The 20,673-nt window shown below is 38.0% G+C and overlaps 1 protein-coding gene across 1 annotated transcript in view; it reads right to left on the reverse strand.

The window, feature by feature from the left end:
* Positions 1-4,856: 4,856 nt before the first annotated feature.
* Positions 4,857-20,673, reverse strand: part of rasgrf2a (Ras protein-specific guanine nucleotide-releasing factor 2a) — a 36,868-nt gene continuing 21,051 nt past the window's right edge. Inside the window, exons 18-29 of the mRNA XM_017489188.3 lie at positions 20,431-20,568; positions 20,143-20,232; positions 19,180-19,286; positions 17,154-17,266; positions 13,543-13,603; positions 13,073-13,176; positions 9,996-10,080; positions 9,692-9,889; positions 9,425-9,504; positions 9,217-9,334; positions 5,415-5,483; positions 4,857-5,144 (exon numbers count right to left, since the gene is read on the reverse strand). Of these exons, the coding sequence (XP_017344677.1) occupies positions 5,046-5,144; positions 5,415-5,483; positions 9,217-9,334; positions 9,425-9,504; positions 9,692-9,889; positions 9,996-10,080; positions 13,073-13,176; positions 13,543-13,603; positions 17,154-17,266; positions 19,180-19,286; positions 20,143-20,232; positions 20,431-20,568 (1,262 nt within the window). The 3' untranslated portion in view covers positions 4,857-5,045. The remainder of the gene's footprint in view (positions 5,145-5,414; positions 5,484-9,216; positions 9,335-9,424; positions 9,505-9,691; positions 9,890-9,995; positions 10,081-13,072; positions 13,177-13,542; positions 13,604-17,153; positions 17,267-19,179; positions 19,287-20,142; positions 20,233-20,430; positions 20,569-20,673) is intronic.

Genomic DNA, 20,673 nt, shown 5'->3' on the forward strand with positions numbered 1-20,673 from the left:
AGTGCTTCAGTTAATGTTCACATCAAACATCAGAATGGGGAAAAAATGTGATCTCGGTGACTCTGACTGTGGCATAGTTGTTGGTGCCAGTGAGCTGATTTGAGTATATCAGAAACTGCTCATGTCCAGGGATTGTCTCACACAAAATCTATAGTCTTTACACAGAATGGTGCGAAAAACAAAAACTCCAGTGAGTGGTGGTTCTGTGGCAACCCGGGTGGATTTAGTGATTTGGGGGCCCTAGGCAAAATATAGGAATGGAGCTCACATTTCAGTGTTTTAACATCAATATTAAAAATTTCAGCATACGTTATTTAGCATCAATAAAGAAAAAAAAATTATATATGGCGACCCAATGTAGTTGCTTACCTGCTTAGTGCAAAGTCCACCCTTGCACAGACTCACAGAAACTGGACAGACAACGTTTTTCCAATTCTCAGCTGTCCTGTTTCAGTGATTGTCCTGTGCCCACTATAGCCTCAGATTCCTGTTCCTGGCTGAAAGGAGTGGAACCTGATGTGGTCGTCTGCTGTTATAGCCCATCCACCTCAAGGTTCGATGTGTTGTGCATTCTGAGATGCTTTTCTGCTTACCACCATTAGTTATTTGAGTTACCAAAGACTGCCTATCAGCTCTAAACAGTCTGCCCATTTTCCTCTGACCTCTAATCAAGGCTTTTCCACCCATAGAATTGTCACACCGCGAATGTTTTTTGTTTTCTTCACCATTCTGTGCAAACTCTCCTGTCACATGATTGGCTGATTGAATAATACCAGGAATAAGCAGGGGTACAGGTGTTCCTAATAAAGTGGTCAATTAGAGTATACATTATTCTACATAAATTCTTACTTTGTGAAGGGATATAAGTGTTTGTTCATGACTATTTGAAACTAGTGACACATAGACTAATATATAAAAGTAAAAAAATAAATAAATTACTCCATGTACTGGGTGTATTAGGTCACACACAACTCTGTGCACTGTACAAAACAGAAACAATTACATTGCACAGTAACATTAAAAAAAAAAGCAAATGGCTTTGTTATTTCGAATGAATTACATTTTTAAATTATTTAAATTGATGAAAAATACAAAAATAAATGCTTCACAAATGAAAAAACTTACTTTGAAAGGATATTTTGGCATGCTAAAACATTATTAGTATTGCTTGAGAGGTTTCAACTCTCTTGTATTCAGGTATTAAGATACTAAGAAATCCATTCAAATAGTTTCATTTTCTCATGGACAGCAAATGCTACAAATGTTTTAGCAATTAGGAAGCATACTAGACCTTACCTGTGGTAGTATAGAATTTCTGAATAGCAGAGTAGAATGCTTTTAAAACAAATACAACATTTGCACATGTTTTGCAACATGTGCAAAACAAATAAATACTTCATTAAACATAACTCAGACATTTGTGTTATGGGAACATTCAGTCCGCTATCACAAAAAACAGTGATTTGTATTCAGTAAAGTACCAATTGTGGAAATCAAGTAAATAAATTATTACAATAAAGCACCATTCTTTTATTTTCTATTTATATCATCGCTAATATGAATTCAGAAAAAACGAAAGGTGCTTTGAAGGGTTGAACCCTGCGATTGCATGATGTTTCACTGTCTTCCAGTAGATGGCGCCATTGTTACTGTCATACACCACACTGAACACCTTCATAGGCATTTAAAAATAAAGAAACAAAAACAAATGTTGAAATGTGACCCTGTTTATAAAATTTAGGTCTGTCATACCATCAGTACCTTATCACACTAAGGCATTGTGTTCAGCATCTCTTAATGATATTCTGTTTCAGTGCCAAGCATTTTAAAACGTAAGAAATTCCAAATCATTCTGACTTTGAGTATGAAATGGACCTTTTTGGAATTACACATATATTTTCTATTCAGAAAAAAGGCACAGTATGACCTGAGTAATCAAATAGAAAATATTCTATATCTAACATTTTTAACTTCAGATAAATATTACCTCATAAGACAGATGATAACAGGTATAATATTATGACATTGATGCATCTATGTACAGTTGAGGCCAAAAGATTATATACACCTAGGATATAAACATTCAAACTCCATAAATTTCTAGTATACATTTCCTGTGTTAAGGCGATTAGGGTATCTACTTTGACAGATTTGTTTCAGCTGTTACAGTGGGTCAAATGTTTATACACTTTGTTAGTATTTGGTGGCATTGCCTTTTAATTGCTTGAACTTGAAGCAAATGCTTGGAGTAGCCTTCCACAAGCTTCTCACAATATTTTGCTGGAATATTTGCCTATTCTTCCTGACTGAACTAGTGTAACTAAGTCAAGGATTGAGGGCCTCCTTGTTCATACACGCTTTTTCAGTTAAAAACAAACAAACGAAAAAAAAAAACCTAATTGTCCTCATTGTAGGATCATTGTCCTACTTTTTGGCTGATGTCTTGCTTCAGTATTTCTAGACAAGCCTCCTTTCTCATGATTCCATCTTTTTTTGCAAATTTCAGTCTGGCTTTTTTTTTATTTTATTTTTTTATGCCAGTCTTGGAGTAGGGGCTTCTTCTTTGTGCAACAGCCTTTCAGGCCATGGTGTGTAGGACTCTCTTAATTGTGGATGTACTGTACATACTCTGGTACCCGATACCTCAAACTCCTTCACCAATTCTTTGTGGTTTAGTTGAACCTTTCAGACCAAAGTTTGTTCATCCCTGGGAGTTAATCTGTGCCTCCTTCCTGAACAATGCACCAATGCAGGGTGAGAAAGCCTGCTGCACAGTCAGAATTAAAGCATTGTTCAGTGGGGTTGAGGTCAGGGCTCTGTTCCCACCACCAAAGATCTTCCACAGCAACCTTGGCAAACCATGTCTTTATGGACCTTGCTTTGTGCATAGAAGCATTTTCATGCTGAAACAGATTTGGACTCCTTAGCTCCAATAAAGGGAAACCTTAATGCTACAGCATACAAAGACATTCTAGACAATTGTATACTTCCAACTTTGTGGCTACAGTTTGGGGAAGACCAACATTTGGGTGTAATAGTCTTGTAATAAAGTTGCTTGGATTTTTCCATGGTATCAAGGGCAAATACAAACACACTGTCTTTAAAGGCAGGCCCTCACACAGTCACAGGGCACTCTCAGTTAACTCTTATGACAACTGGCCAATCAGAAGTTTCTAAATGTCATAACATTAATTTCTCAAATCTAACAGACTGTTTAAAGAGACACTCAACTCAGTGTATGTAAACTTTTGATCTACTGGAATTCTGACAGTGAATTAAAGCTGTAGTCTGTCTCTAATCAATTGTTTGAAAATGACCTCTGATGTGAACAAAGTAGATGCCATAATTGACTTGCCAAAATAAATGTATGGTAACATGATATACAGTGCATCTGGAAAGTATTCACCTATTTTTGGGCAGTTTCTCCCATTCTTCTCTGCAGGACCTCTCAAACTCCATCAGGTTGGATGAGGAGCATCGGTGCACAGCCATTTTCATATCTCTCCAGAGATGTTCAATCGGGTTCAAGTCTGGGCTCTGGCTGGGCCACTCAAGGACATTCACAGAGTTGTCCTGTAGCCACTCCTTTGTTATCTTGGTTGTGTGCTTAGTTATCTTGTTGGAAGATAAACCTTCACCCCAGTCTGAGGTCCAGAGCGCTCTGGAGCAGGTTTTCATCAAGGATGTCTATGTACATTGGTGCATTCATCTTTCCCTCGATCCTGACTAGTCTCCCAGTTCCTGCTGCTGAAAAAGATCCCCACAACATGATGCTGTCACCACCATGCTTCACTGTAGGGATGTATTGGCCAGGTGATGAGTGGTGCCTGGTTTCCTCCAGACATGTCGCTTGCCATTCAGGCCAAAGAGTTCAATCTTTGTCTTGGTCTGAGAGTCCTTCAGGTGCCTTTTGGCAAACTCCAGGTGGGCTGTAATGTTCCTTTTACTGAGGAGTGGCTTTCGTCTGGCCACTCTACCCTACAGGCCTGATTGGTGGAGTGCTGCAGAGATGGTTGTTCTTCTGAAAGGTTCTCCTCTCTCCATAGAGACATGCTGGAGCTCTGTCAGAATGACCATCGGGTTTTTGGTCACCTCCCTGACCAAGGCCCTTCTCCCCCCATCGCTCAGTTTGGCTGGGCGGCCAGCTCTAGGAAGAGTCCTGGTGGTTCCAAACTTATTCCATTTACGGATGATGGAGGCCACTGTGCTCATTGGGATCTTCAATGCTGCAGAAATGTTTTTGTACCCTTCCCCAGATCTGTGCCTCGATACAATCCTATCTCAGAGGTCTACAGACAATTCCTTGGACTTCATGGCTTGGTTTGTGCTCTGACATGCATTGTTAACTGTGGGACCTTATATAGAAAGGTGTGTGCCTTTCCAAATCATGTCCAATCAACTGAATTTACCACATGTGGACTCCAATCAAGTTGTAAAAACATCTCAAGGATGATCAGTGGAAACAGGCTGCACCTGAGCTCAATTTCGAGTGTCATGGCGAAGGCTGTGAACACTCATGTACATGTGCTTTTTTCTTTCACGTTGTCATTAAGGGGTATTCTTTGTAGAATTTTGAGGAAAATAATGCATTTAATCCATTTTGGAATAAGGCTGTAACATAACAAAATGTGGAAAAAGTGAAGCGGTGTGAATACTTTCCAGATGCACTGGAGATATATATATATTTTATATATATATATATATATATATATATATATATATATATATATATATATGTGTGTGTGTGTGTGTGTGTGTGTGTGTGTGTGTGTATATATATATATATATATATATATATATATATATATATATATATATATATATATATATATATATATATAAAATATATAGCCTAGGTGTACTTTTGGCCTGAACTGTATAAAAGTCATGTGCTGACTTCTTGAAAAGACTGGAGAGATAATCAGGATCTCTCATCATTTCCACATTCACGTAAGCATTCCCTGGCCAGCTGCCACAGTAAGAAGTATTTTTTTGTCCATATGCTATGTTCCAGCATGGCCTAGCAGAAGTGCTAAAACATGACTTTAGTTGGCAGGTGTGAGTCTTGGTTCAAGCCTTAGAGATAGTTCGTACAGAGTGTCATCATCCATAACGAGCGTTTTGTCAAGTAGGAACTGTGTTACCTGGTCAGAAAAGAGGAGGAGTGTATATTTTAAAATGTTTGGCAGACTCTCTGCAAGCCAGAAATTCTATAAATCAAAGAGTGACATCTTTAATACAATTGTTCAAACAGTAATTGCTTAAAAAGCTTTTAAAAGCTGAAACTTTAAATAGCTAAATCAGATGTGTTATTGGACGGTTGGGATAAACTCACACAAACTGCCTTGTGATTAAGATCACAAACACTCCTCTATCATATACTGCTCCAATGCTAACTACTGTAGTTAAAGTACCTTGGATTGATGTTCTATCCTGTAGGGGGCCTGTTGAAACTGTCGTATCTCTCTTATGATGTGAGAAATCTGCAGATTACAAACATTGATTTATACAAAATGTTAGGATAAGCTTTTTTTTTCATTGCTGCTCACACTCCCAACATATAGTATCTCACAAAAGTGAGTACACCCCTCAAATTTTTGTAAATATTTGATTATATCTTTTAATGTGACAACTCTGAAGAACTGGCCCTTTGCTACATTGTAAAGTAGTGAGTGTACAGCTTATATAACAGTGTAAATTTGCTGTGCCCTCAAAAATAACTTAACACACAGCCATTAATGTCTAAACTGCTGGCAACAAAAGTGAGTACACCCCTAAGTGAAAATGTCCAAATTGGGCCCAAAGTGTCAATATTTTGTGTGGCCACCATTATTTTCCAGCACTGCTTTAACCCTCTTGGGCATGGAGTTCACCAGAGCTTCACAGATTGTCACTGGAGTCCTCTTCCACTCCTCCATGACGACATCACGGAGCAAGTGGATGTTAGAGACCTTGTGCTCCTGCACCGTCCATTTGAGAATGCCCCACAGATGCTCAATAGGGTTTAGGTCTGGAGACATGCTTGGCCAGTCCATCAGTTCACCCCCAGCTTCTTTAGCAATGCAGTGGTCGTCTTGAAGGTGTGTTTGGGGTCATTATCATGCTGGAATACTGCATACTGATCATGCTCTGCTTCAGTATGTCACAGTACATGTTGGCATTCGTGGTTCCCTCAATGAACTGTAGCTCCCCAGTGCCGGCAGCACTCATGCAGCCCCAGACCATGACACTCCCACCACCATGCTTGACTGTAGGCAAGACACACTTGTCTTTGTACTCCTCACCTGGTTGCTGCCACACATGCTTGACACCATCTGAACCAAATAAGTTTATCTTGGTCTCATCAGACCACAGGACATGGTTCTAATAATCCATGTCCTTAGTCTGCTTGTCTTCAGCAAACTGTTTGTGGGGTTTCTTGTGCATCATCCTTAGAAGAAGCTTCCTTCTGGGATGATAGCCATGCAGACCAATTTGATGCAGTGTGCAGCATATAGTCTGAGCACTGACAGGCTGACCCCCCACCCCTTCATCCTCTGCAGCAATGCTGGCAGCACTCATATGTCTATTTCCCAAAGACAACCACTGAATATGATGTTGAGCATGTGCACTCAACTTCTTTGGTCGACCATTGCGAAGCCTGTTCTGAGTAGAACCTGTCCTGTAAAACCGCTGTATGGTCTTGGCCACTGTGCTGCAGCTCAGTGTCAGGGTCTTGGCAATCTTCTTATAGCCTAGGCCATCTTTATGTAAGAGCAGCAATTCTTTTTTTCAGATCCTCAGAGAGTTCTTTGCCATGAGGTGCAATGTTGAACTTCCAGTGACCAGTATGAGGGAGTGTGAGAGCGATGACTCCAAATTTAACACACCTGCTCCCCATTCACACCTGAGACCTTGTAATACTAACAAGTCACATGACACCAGGGAGGGAAAATGGCTAATTGGGCCCAATTTGGACATTTTCACTTAGGGGTGTACTCACTTTTGTTACCAGTGGTTTCGACATTAATGGCTGTGTGTTGAGTTATTTTGAGGGGACAGCAAATTTACACTGTTACACAAGCTGTACACTCACTACTTTACATTGTAGCAAAGTGTCATTTCTTCAGTGTTGTCACATGAAAAGATATAATCACATATTTACAAAAATGTGAGGAGTGTACACACTTTTGTGAGATACTGTATAAAATGGCATATCTATCAGGGTGAGTCAGATGCAAACCTTAAAAGTTACAAAATGCATTAAAAAATATATGGACACTCATTAAGCACTGGAACATGTGCATTGAATGAAATGGAGCTTATGTAGAAGAATATACACTTCTGTGACACCTATTCGCAATAAACAATGCAAAAGTAATGATTGAATTAATTAATTTCATATAAGGATTTCATTTGACTCGCCCTTGTATATCAGCCACAGAGAAATGAGCTTTACCATTAATATCACTCCAGACGTACAGATTAGGATTTTCTAAACACAGTAAAATTTCTAATGTTGAAATAACTGTGTAAATACTGTGTTTATTGACACTGGGTATTTTTCTCTGTATCACATTCATGCTGTATAAGGTGATGTTGTAGAATATGTATGAATGCAAAATATGATGACCAATTTTCTTTACAAACATTAGTAACCACACCAATAGATACATACATAAAAACACACCCCTACTTTACCACATATAATATACCATTTGAAACACCCTATCTTATGTATCATATTAGCTACTAAGCCAGTAAAAAGCAACTGTAGATAAAGCGGTGCAAAAAAGGTCTTTGTTGATTAACAAAAAAACCAAACATTCTTCATCACAACAGCCATTTGTCTGTGAGCGATAAGGGTAAAACTTGCTAGTGACTGTGGCTTCTGGTTTACATAGTATAGCAGCTATCCTTAATATTGTAGCTAACTTGCTAGCTAGCCTGAATGGCAAAGTCTTTATATTAAATTTTGTCTACTCAGCAGCCATCCCGGCAATGCTTCTAGGCAGTTATTTTCCATCATACATGGACAGGAGTCTCATTTATCAACCATGCTTGCATATATGGGGCACCAAAAGTAAAAAGGTGAATACTCTTTTCTTTCTGTACTTTTTCAAACAGTTGAGGCCATTCTGATACATTTAGATAGTGGCTCATGTCAAATAATAGTTTTAACTTTGACTTTGTATGGTAGCACTACTTGCATTGTTCACTGCTTGATATATCACTTTGCTTGTATTTTCTCATATGTAAGTCGCTTTGGATAAAAGCGTCTGCTAAATGAATAAATGTAAATGTAACTATAAAATGCTGGTAAGGTTGCCAATTTTACACCATTTTAGTCTGAACAAAACAATTCATGGCTGCCAAGATCATGTTTTAAAGCAAATAATCAGAATGAAATCAAACCAGTTTCTACCAATTTCAGTGTATGATTTGAATGAGTGATTATGGGACTGTGATGTCATCACAACTGCCAAACCCTGAAATTAGTCTCTGTTATGCAATTACAAATGACAAAAATACAGGAGGTAAATGTAAAGGTAGGTAGTGCCTGTAGCTCTAGCTATTCCAGTAACCAGTTTAGCTACTGCTAATTTAATCCAACGTGTGTATCTTCTTCTCTACTTCTGTATGTCTGTAATTTCATAGTGGAGGCTAGTTTCTGGAGTTACCAGTTGTTGTGATGGCATTTTTTATCCCAAACAAGCATCCTGCACCCAAACAAACAAACAATTGGTTATATTGGTCCAAAACGAGCACAGTATGGTGTAAAACTGTAATCCCTACCAGTGCCATGTTTTCCCAGTGAAGCACACTCTGAGAGAACAGGGGCAATTAGCATATGAACAAATAATTAAATTTCTACATTTAATTTTTATCTTTAACATTTACATCTAGATTTAATATTTATTTTTCACATTTCTATTTAACAGTAAGATTATATATGCCATTTCTATTTCAAATATATATTTACATTTAACATTTAGATTTAAAATTTATTTAGCATAATGTTAGATAGTTCCTACCAAACATGGTTGCTAGTTTACGCAATACTGTATAATAGCTCAATGTTAGCTAGCTTGCTAACTCTTGGTTTTTATATATTACTAATATATAGCATATTACTACTATATATATTATTAATATAGTATGTAAACATTTTCTCAATAAAGATAAAACATGGAAACTGAAAGTAATGTTAGGGAAAAAAGCATGCTTTAGACTCACCATTCTCATTTTGGAGAAATTGACCAGCCCCTCTTCTGTGAAATTTGGTGTACCTTCCTCAATAAATGCCAAGTCTGTAAGATACATGCCCAAATACGGTACACACGGAGGATTGCAGCTGTGGGGAATGAACAAAAAAATTATACATTATTCTAGAGACATCATAGCTTATAGAAAAAATCCAATTCAGTACAAATTACGAGCTTACTTTTTCAGGGTTTCCCTTAGGTTTTTAAATCTTCCTTCAGAAGACACTGTTTTCTGCAGCCTGTCCATTAGTGCTTTGGTCTAATGAAGGAAAAATGCAATTAACCAACCAACTTTGCATTTAAGTTATAATAGTCAAAACAGTTAAATTCTTTCCGAATGAGCTAAACATTTAATAACAAATATTTTCTATACCTATACCTTGGTTAGATTTTCAAATGTTGGAGTAGTTAAAATGAAGTTATTTAACTTTTGCATGCCAGTGTACCTGCTTGCAGACTTTAGCCCAGGTCTTTTTCAGCCTGTATATGGCACTGCGATTGAGAGCAGATGTGATCTCCAGCACTCCGTTGTAGTTGTTGAGGCATCGACAGATATCGGCCACTGCCAACCATTTCTCAATTGAGTTGGCCCTGGAGCTCACCTCAGTGTGGGACATAATCTCAGATGCCACCAGATTACTCATCTGAGATACACAGATAGACAGACAGACAGAGAGAGAGAGAGAATATTAACTGAAAGAAGACAGTCAAAATTGCTTGAGTGTTTTTGAAGTTTTCATGCTTGCTTACATCATTGAAGTGCTGACTAGTTTTCATGATGTACGGAGTTCTTTCATTTTTGTCCACTTTCATCCATCCTTGGCCAAGAAATTCCCTGATGGAAACAACAGCCATATTATAATATGCCATATTAGGTCACAGTACTGTAGCTCACAGGTTCCCAGCCCTGGTCCTGGAGTACCCCTGTGCTGCACATGTTAGTGTTTTCCCTACTCAAACACACCCACATCAGTTCAACTTCCTGAGCTGAAGTTGGGTGTGTTATATCAGCAAAAACAGTCACATGTGCAGAACATGTGGTATTCCAGGAGCAGGGCTGAGAACCTGTTTCTTTCTTGAATCCCCTTGAATTCTTGAACCCTTAAAGGTTCTATGAGAGCTCTGAATAGATAGCAATGCCACTATCCTTATCCATATCTGTATCCAGATTTAAACCCTTCCTTCCTTCCTTCCTTCCTGACAGACAGACAGACATAGAACCTCAGCTACATCACATTCATCACGCTTGTAATTGGTCTCAAATAGAGATGAGACATTTTTTTAAAAATCCACTCGTTCAGTTATTATGCTTGTTTATTAACAATATTTTCTGATTAATTTAGTTGGATCTATTTCCTAAAATATTAACAAAACGCTTTTAATCCACAGTTACTAAGGATGAATGAATGCTGTAAATGCATTGTAAATGCACTCTTTGCCCTGCAAGCTTCATATCTGACCATTAAAAACCATCCTTGCCTAATACACACATCTAGTCTCAACCAGAAGCCCTGTAAACCTTTCTGGCAAGGTTAAAACAAAAAACAAATTACCCATAATTCTCAAAACCCATTATGATGATGATTATTATTATTATATAATATATAAATTAGAACAAATAAATATCAATAAACCTTCGTGTTCACAGGTTTTTCATTTTTTTAATACTGCAGAAAACACAACAAATAAATAAATAAATATTGATACTTGTTCACCCACTTATCTCTCTCTCTCTCTCTCTCTCTCTCTCTCTCTCTCTCTCTCTCTCTCTCTCTAATAACTGCATATCAACGGCTCAAGCCTCCTCAGGTGCACATTATTTTTCTAATAATTCAATGGCCCCTTGTCCATTGTTCCTTACATATTTCTGTAAAATCATAGTTTTCTGTCATTTTGTTTGTTGTTAGATCTGTGTACTGTGCTGGACAGCAGGCTAACTTTTCCGTTATTTCAGTTAACTTGGCGAAGTGATATGGAACTGTAATGCGGTCTGACTTTACTAAAAAATAATTGCAAACCTCAGAACATCTGTCAGCCAATCAGAACTGAGAATTCAACAGTGCTGTGGTATAACTGTATATAATGAACCAATTATTATTACAACTGAGCCATGCCATACTTAATTACACATAGTAGTGACTATCTGACAAAAAGGGCTTTTTTTTCTAGCAGTTTTAAGAGGCTGACCCTGCGCTCTGACCCCAGCCTCCTGACAGGCTGGGGTATGCGAAGAAAAAAAATTTCACTGTGCTCTACTGTATATGTGACCAATAAAGACTCATCATTAATTAATATCGTGTCAGGAAAAAAAATCACTTTTTGTCAGATAGTCATTATTATAGTGAACAAATCAAACAAAAGCAATTGAAATAGTTCTCGCATGTGTGCTTGAAATTCTTATATACAGTTACAATCAAAATGATTCAACCCCCATTGCAAATCAGGATTATTGTCAAAACTTACAGACTTTCAGTTGTTGGCAATGAACAAATCAAACAAAAACAATTGAACTAGTTGAACACAACAAATGCTTCAAGTGGTTTCCCCAAATTCAACTGAAAATGCAACTTATAATGACTTCTCCACTTTCAAAATTATTCAACCCCTTCATGGCAAGCATCTTTAGTACTTAGTAGAGCACCCTTTTGCTGTTATGACCCGCTGCAAACGAGATACATAGCTTCTGGCAGCGTTCTTGAGGAATCTTAGCCCATTGCTCATGAGCATTGGCCTCCAGTTCAGTAATATTCTTAGGTTTGCGTGCTGCAACTGCCTTCTTCAAATCCGACCAGAGATCAGGTGACTGTGATGGCCCTGCAGAATCTTCCAGGACTTCTTCTGCATCCAAGCCTTGGTGGAATTTGAGGTATGCTTGGGATCATTGTCCTGTTGGAAGGTCCAATGACGCACAAACTTCAGCTTCCTCACAGATGGCATGACGTTTTCTCCTAGGATTTCATGATACTTCAATGAATCCATCTTGCCTTCCATATGCTGCAGGTTTCCAGTGCCAGAGGATACAAAGCAGCCCCAGAGCATCACCAAGCCACCACCATGCTTGACTGTGGACAGCGTGTTCTTTCTTCATTCTTCTTCCTCCAGACATATCGCTGATCCATCGTGATGAAAATTTACAGGTTTTTTTCATCGATCCACAGAACAGAATCCCCAAATGTCTGTGGCTTATTTATATGATTTTGAGCGACTTTTCTTGTGCTTTTGGGTCAGTAGTGGTGTACGTCTTGGAGTTCTGACATGGAAACCTTCTGCATTTAGGACATTCCTTACTGTGCTCACTGAATCCTCAGTGCCTGTTGCCACCAAGTCTTGTTGCAGGTCTTTTGCAGTCACTCGAGGGGTTTTCACAACCTGCCTTCTCAGAAATCTGGTTGCAGCCATTGATAGCTTCCTTTATCTGCCCTGTCCAGATATTTCATATGTTTTCTGTGCTTGAGACAACACCGGTTTTGCATATTTGTGCTGTTGTGAGGGATTCGATTCAGGGGGTTGAATAATTTTGAAACTGGAGAAGTCATTATAAGCTACATTTTCAGTTGAATTCGGGGAAACAACTTGAAGCATTCATTGTGTTGAACTATTTCAATTGCTTTTGTTTCATTTATTCATTGCAAACAGCTGAATGTCTGTAAATGTTGACAATAAACCTGATTTGCAATGGGGTTGAATAATTTTGATTGAAACTGTATCTTCTGAGAGAGTTCTACAGGCCTACAGATGGAATATCTAGATTACAGGATAACTCAAATCTTATTCTTATGTACTTTGTATGTACTACTCTTTAGCAGGATCTACTGAAAGATACTCACTCATAGGGAATACTTCTGAAGACAATGTGGTCCAATAACGTGATTTGCTCAGCCAACTCCATGGCAGACAGAGAAACAAAACACTCCATTTTGGGGTATTCAGCCTTAGAACCACACACACACACACACACACACACACACACACACACACACACACACACACACGTATATATCAGTGTATGTAAAGTGTAGTTGTTGACTTACAGCAAACTATATATATATACTAATTCAGCTATTCGGAAATACTAAGCTACAGCTATTATGCCTAGAAGAGCTTTTTAACAATTATATAATGATTTATCTGACTGAGCTAATGTAGCTACCTACAGAAGAGATAGCGAGGAGGATGTAGCGTTGATTCTTTATTTGATTGTGGCTTGGCTGATGAGGACAAAAGCTTTTTAGCGCAATATTTCACTATAAACAATCAATACACATAATTCAGAGTGAAGCGCATAGACTGTGCTCACCGTTTGGAGAATATCTCTGATTTTAAGCTGCGTGTCATCTTGTTCTTCTTGAGAAAGGGCACTGAAGTAGAAAAAAAAGCATGTTAGATGGACATTAATCTTAATTTTCTGTGAAGTGAATACAGATTATTTATTTCCCTGGAACAAATGACTTTAATAGCATTGTAGATTTAGATATAGGAAATTTAGTTGCCACTTAAGAGTATGTTGCATACTGTTACTGCAAGCAAAAAAAACAACAACATACAGTGCTTTAAAAAATCTTAATGACATAAAACATAGTAAAATGAGATGAAACATTGGTAGTATATCTTCAAACCTGATATATTTCTTATCAGCAAATGGGTTGGATGTTAAATTTATAATGAATATTTTGTTGGAACGGTAGTTCAACATGAAGATTTTATATAGCCTGATTCTTTTTAATATGAATTATATATGGATTTATACATACAGTGCCCTCCACTAATATTGGCACCCTTGGTAAATTTGAGGAAAGAAAGCTGTGAAAAACTTTATTGTTTAATTGATCTACATTTACATTTATTCAGTTAGCAGACGTTTTTATCCAAAGCGACTTACAAATGAGGAGCGATATATCAAGCGGACAACAATACAAGTAGTGCTACCATACAAGATTTTTTAATTGAGTTCTAGAAAAGCAAAGTGCGCAGAGTAGAAGTGTAAGAGCCAGAGTTTTTGGGTTTTTTTTTTTTTTAGGATAATGTGGGGTTGACGTTTTAGGGGTCTTTAGGGATCTTTTGTTAAAAAAAAATCACAAAAATATTCTGCTCTCATGGATATCAAACAATTGCAAACAAAATACAGGTTTATCCAAAGAAAAATATCTTTGTTAAATATAGTTGTGCAACAATTATCGGCACCCCTTTGAATTCATATGAGAAAAGTATATTTGAAGTATATTCCCATTGATATTTGACATTTGTAGTACACCTGGGTGACTAGGAACAGGAAATTGCTCGACTATGACTTCCTGTTTCACAGGGTTATAAATATGAGGCCAAACTCCCTTAGTCATTCATAACAATGCATAAGACCAAGGAATATAGCTGTGATTTGTGGCAAAAGGTTGCTGAGCTTCACAAAATGGGAAGTGGCTATAAGAAAATAGCACAAGCATTGAAAATGCCCATTTCTACCATCAGGGCATTAATTAAGAAGTTCCAGTCATCTGGAAATGTTATGAATCAACCTGGAATTGGACGTGTGTCTATAGTGTCTCAACACACTGTGAAGAGGATGGTTTGAGTGGACAGAAAATCTCCAAGGATCACAGCTGGAGAATTGCAGAAGTTAGTTGCGTCTTGGAGTCAGAAAGTATCCAAAACTACAATCTGAAGTCACCTACATCACCACAAGTTGTTTGGAAGGGTTTCAAGAAAAGATCCTCTACTTTCATTCAAAAACAAACTCAAGTGTCTTCAGTTTGCCAGACACTACTGGAACTTTAAATGGGATTGGGTTTTATGGTCAGATGAAACCAAAATAGCGCTTTTTGGCAATCAACACAGAGGTGGTTTTGGCATACACAGAGAGGTAGCCATAATGAAAAGTACCTCATGCCCACGGTTAAATATGGTGGTGGCTCTTTAATGTTTTGGGGCTGTTTTTCTGCCAGAGGACCTGGACATTTTGTTAGAATACAAGGCATCATGGACTCTAACAAATATCTACTGATATTAAATGAAAACCTGACTGCCTCTGCCAGAAAGCTGAAAATGGGCTGTGGTTGGATCTTCCAGCAGGACAATGATCCAAAACATACATCAAAATCAACACAAAAATGGTTTACTGACCACAAAAACAAGGTCCTGCCATGACCATCCCAGTCCCCTGAGTTGAAACCCACAGAAAACCTGTGTGGTGAACAGAAGAGGAGAATCCACCAGTGTGGACCTCAAAATCTGAAGGATCTGGAGAGATTCTGTATGGAGGAATGCTCTGAGATCCCTTGCCATGTATTCTCCAACCTCATCAGACTCAGAGCTGTTATCTTGGCAAAGGGAGGTAGCACAAAGTATTGACTAAAAGGGTGCCAATAATTGTGGCACACCTATATTTAGCAAAGATATACTTTAAAATTTTTATTTTTATTTTTATAAACCTGTGTTGTGTTTGCAATTGTTTGATATCCTTGAGGGCAGAATATTTTTGTGAATTTTTTAAACAAAAGATCAAAAGGTTAAACAATAAAGACAACTTTTCACAGCCTTCTTTGCACATATTCACCAAGGGTGCCAATATAAGCGGATGGCACTGTATGTGTGTGTGTGTGTGTGTGTGTGTGTGTGTGTGTGTGTGTGTGTGTGTGTGTGTGTGTGTGTGTGTGTGTGTGTGTGTGTGTGTGTGTGTGTGTGTGTGTACTGTGTTTTAGTACTGTGTTTTAGGCACCCCTATTTTTTTAGTACAAACTTTGTCATAGATTTTTTTTATTTTATGACTTCTACAGTATCGAGCCAGTACAAAAACATTTTAGTTTTCAAGCACAAAATTGAATGTTACAAAAACATTTTTTTATGTAAGTAAAGAAAGGAACAAATTATGTAAGAGACACTTTTCAGACAAAAAACATAATGAAGGCTGCTGAGTTTTGATGCAAAAATAAGAAGCGAGCACGACAGTCAAAGTCTCCAGAAGGACCGTGACTGGATCTGCAAGATTCTCAATAAAACTTACAGCTCATTTCCTTATCAAACTGCACAAATTGTACCGGAGACTACTATTTTTATTGAATTTTTTGTCACACCAAATATTGATTTGTTTCATTTACTACGCTTTGCTGATTTTTAAAAAAATGTAGAAACATTCAATTTCGTTAATTCGAAGGAATCTTTACTCTATAGCATTTCTTTGCACGTGCCTAAAACAGTACTGTGTGTATATATATATATATATGTATATATATATATGTATATATATATAAATATATAATGATTTATTTTTATTATAGCTTTAATAGGTGTTAGTAGATTTAAAAGTATCAACAGCAGTAAATTACTTGCTCAATTTACTCATTTTCTGATGTATATGAACACATTAACCCATTTGTAAAAATTAGTTGAAGTGAGTTACATCCTATTTTATTAGGGTAGTGCATATCTTTTCTTGCATTGGCTTATGAGTGATTCTCGCCCCTGCTAATGTGGCAATGGTTGATGATGTATGAAGACACGGAGCTGTGAATCCCTGAAACCCAGCAACACACAGGGCCCAAAGGAGGCAAAAAAGCACACGAGCTTCATTCTCAGACATACTACAAAGCAATTGCAACCTTAGGAAAGCGGGCATTTCTGAGTGTTATATGTTTTGGAAGTTATGAAACTGTGATGATGGAGTGCAAAAATCTCATAATTTGCAAAGATTAATGGCCTCAGTGCCTCAAGATGATTCAATCTGTATATACAGAAGGTCTCATGAGGCTTTAAGGCTTAAAGGTCAAACCTAGTAACTGTAATAATCTAGATTTATTATTTGTTTTGAATTTTACAATCACATAACAGTAAACATGAAATGTAGGCTACACAATCTATATATGCTGATATAGTCTATATAAAAGTAATGTGAGTGGTCAGAGTGATAAGTGCTAGAACCTTAGTATGTTGGTTGTGGCTTTTCTTTCCTGAGGTAGCAGATCAGGATCTCTCAGCACTTCCTCTAGCAGAGTGATCACTCCCGCCTTCAGTTCACTGTTCATATCAAAGTCCTGTCCAGCAGCAGCACACACACACACACACACACACACACACACACACATGTACATACATACATACACACATATACACACACGTGTGCGCACACACACACACGCACACACACGCACACACAAATTACATTCATTCACTCATTCATCTTCAATAAGCTCTTTATTCTGTCCAGGGTTGTGGTGGAGCCTATCCTAGACACACTGGGCACAAGGCAAGAATATACCCTGGATGGGACGCCAGTCTATCACAGTGCCACACTACCTCATGGCCAAAAAATTTTTTGTCTAAAAAAAAAAAGCCTCATCCTTCATGACAACACCAAGCCAGTTTTTTTTTGTTGATAAAAACAAGAAGTCTCATGTCCTTAATTGGCTCTGACACATATAGAGAGTGGAGGTAGCAGTGTAGAGCTGTAGGGAGCCTGTTGACATTTCACTGCAATCATTACCATGTGTAAGGGTGATGAGCAGAGCAACTCTGACAGAGGAATAAGACTCCATAATAAGGAAGAATCCAGGGAATAACTGCACCATACACACACCATAAGTAACAATAGTAGATAAGTTTAGCACAGCATACAAAGTTGTCAGTGAAACAGACAGCTCAAATTGATTGAATGGATTTTCAGGAAACTTGAAAGGTATATTGCTCGAATTACAGATAAAAGTCTTTCACCTATTCAAACATATATATCTAAGATGCGCTCACACCCTTCAGGTATGCAATGGACTTCCCATTGACCCTCTTGGCTATTCATTTCCTGCACACCTATTGCTCATTGTTTTCAGCCACGTTTTGGAAAAGCCTAGTCTGAGCAGTCTGAGCAGAGTTATTTAAAAAAAACAACAAAAAAAACCAAAGTGTCTTTATTGCCTTTTCAGAAATGCTAATATTAAAAAGCATGAATTTAAAGAGAGATGATCTATTAACAAAACAAAGACAAACATGAAGAACAATTCCACATATCCATAAAGATTAAAGGAGGAATCTTAAAAGAGAGAGTGAAGAATGAATAAAAGAAAATATAAAAAAGGATAAAGGGTGTACATGATCTTCAATTACAATGCAGATGGCTCAAAACTTCAATATAAGGCAACACATGGGGCCACAGGAAAAAAAATGAAAAGAAAAGAAAGAAAAAGAGGGTTGTGACCATGCATTGACTACCATTATCTCAATAAACTGCTGCTGGCCATAACATATTTATTAGAGTAATGGTGTGACTGCATAGAGGGGTTAAACACTCATTTCATATCCTAACTAATAATAGAAACCCCTTAGTATATCAGATTTGATCAGATCTATTAAACCTTTGCCAAGCTTCTAGGGCTGTTTTAAACTGTTCTTACTGCTTTACTGACGTAGTACCCCAGTAGGATGTGAGATGGAAATACACCATGGATGGGACACCAGTCCATTAGAGGGCACCATGTACATACACATTCACACCTAGGGGCAACCTACTGGCAGGTGAAACTGGAAATTTCAGTATGCGGCAGAAACACATACAGACGCGGAAAACGTGAAACTCCACACAGACAGTAACTCAAGCTCAGAATCAAACCCAGGATCCAAAACTATCTATTAGTCACTACCTGCCTCACATCAGATTACCCTGGGATTCACCTTTATTGTGTGACTTTATTGTGTATTGTTGCTTTACCTGGTCATTTGCCTGCTCAATATGTTCCCAAACAATATATGTTTATGAAAAAACTGCTCTTTATCATTGATTGTTGGTTCTTCAATTTAAAGGCAGAATTTAAATAAACAGAAAGATAAGCATGCTATTCTCTTATTCTTTTTGTGTCATAGAAAATGAAGTATTTAGCTGTTTCATCATGTTGTATCTTTAAGCTTCTGTCTTTTTTCTGTAAAACATATAGGCGATAGATGTGAATATGGAGCTGACCTGCGAGTGCTTGGAAACCCAGTGCCGCAGGACGTTAAGCACCCTGTTTGTGGCAGCCCGGCGAATGAGAAACTCCTTGTCATATGACTTCTCTGGGCTGGTGAAACCTAATGAGAGTGAGGAGCCAATTTTGTTTGCAGTATTTGGCTATGACTGATCAGAATGACTTTTATAATTGTGAAGATACATTAGATGGCTAAAGGTTAGTGGACACCTGAGCATCACACCCACATCACACCCACTTTTTGAACATCCCATTCCAGATTTAATCCCCCAGAACATCCCCTTCTACTGTTATAATAACCTCCACTCTTCTGGAAAGGCTTTCCAATAGATTCTGGAGTGTTGCAGTTGGGATTTTCCCATTCAGGCACAAGAGTATTAGGGAGGGAGGGACCTGGGGTGCAGATTTATTTAGACAGATTTATTTAGTGGGGTTGAGGTTAGGGCTCTGTGCAAGCCACTGAAGTTCTTTCACACCAACCTTGGCAAACCATGTCTTAATGAAGCTTTTTTGTTCACAGGTTTGGGCCCCTTAGTTCCAGTGAGGGAAAACTGTAATGCTACAGCATGTAACAGCATTGTATACAATTTAGTTCTTCCAACTTTGTGGCAACAGTTTGGGTTAAGAACCACATAGGGATGTGATGGTCAGGCGTCCACATACTTTTGGCCATATAGTGTATTGCTGGAGTAAACATTTTCAGAATTTTTAAGCATTTACTGACTACTATTAGACACTCAAAATGCCTTGAAAATGACCTTTTTAAAGATATCAGAATAGTTTCTTAGATAAAGATAAGGAATAGTATCTTTACCACTACACATAGTTTTTAATATACACTATACACTATACAAGGGTTTTAAACCAACGTCAGCTGCCCTTTGGGACCATGTCATGTTGGACATGATCCAGTGAGAGATTTGTAATGGAGCTGTCATAGCTCATAAGTAATGTCTGACCTTGATGGCCACTATGTCCAGCTGCTGCCGTGGCGATGGCAAAAGCAGAGGCAGGAGACACTGTACAGCGCAAATTCTCCATGGACTGACCTGTCAGATCCCAGCAGGGGATGGAGGTTGTCATTAAACAGCAAAAAACAAATATAATGGCACTGTGCATGGCTTGGTGCTGTTGTTGATTTTATCACTGGTGTCATACTAAAAGGTTGTGTGTGTTCATGCACTGAAAACTTCACTATTAGAGCATCAAAGATATAAAATATTATGGAGAAATGCTAAATCATTTACCTCCTGGTTGTCTGTAACGGGGGTGTCGTGGGGTAGAGGAAGGGGTAGAGGGCAAGCTGCACAGAGATAAGTCTCCTGACTCAACAGAGGTAGGTGTCTCTGGGATGAACTTGTCAAATGAAAAAGACTCTAAGAAATCTGTCAGGACACAAAATAACCTTTCTTATTCAAATGAATCTGGAGGCCATTGCTCATGAGGAATGGGCTAAGATTCCTCAGGAAGCATCTTGTATGCAGCAGGTC

The sequence above is a fragment of the Ictalurus punctatus genome, chromosome 16 (assembly GCF_001660625.3).
Source record: "Ictalurus punctatus breed USDA103 chromosome 16, Coco_2.0, whole genome shotgun sequence".
In the NCBI taxonomy this organism is placed as follows: domain Eukaryota; kingdom Metazoa; phylum Chordata; class Actinopteri; order Siluriformes; family Ictaluridae; genus Ictalurus; species Ictalurus punctatus.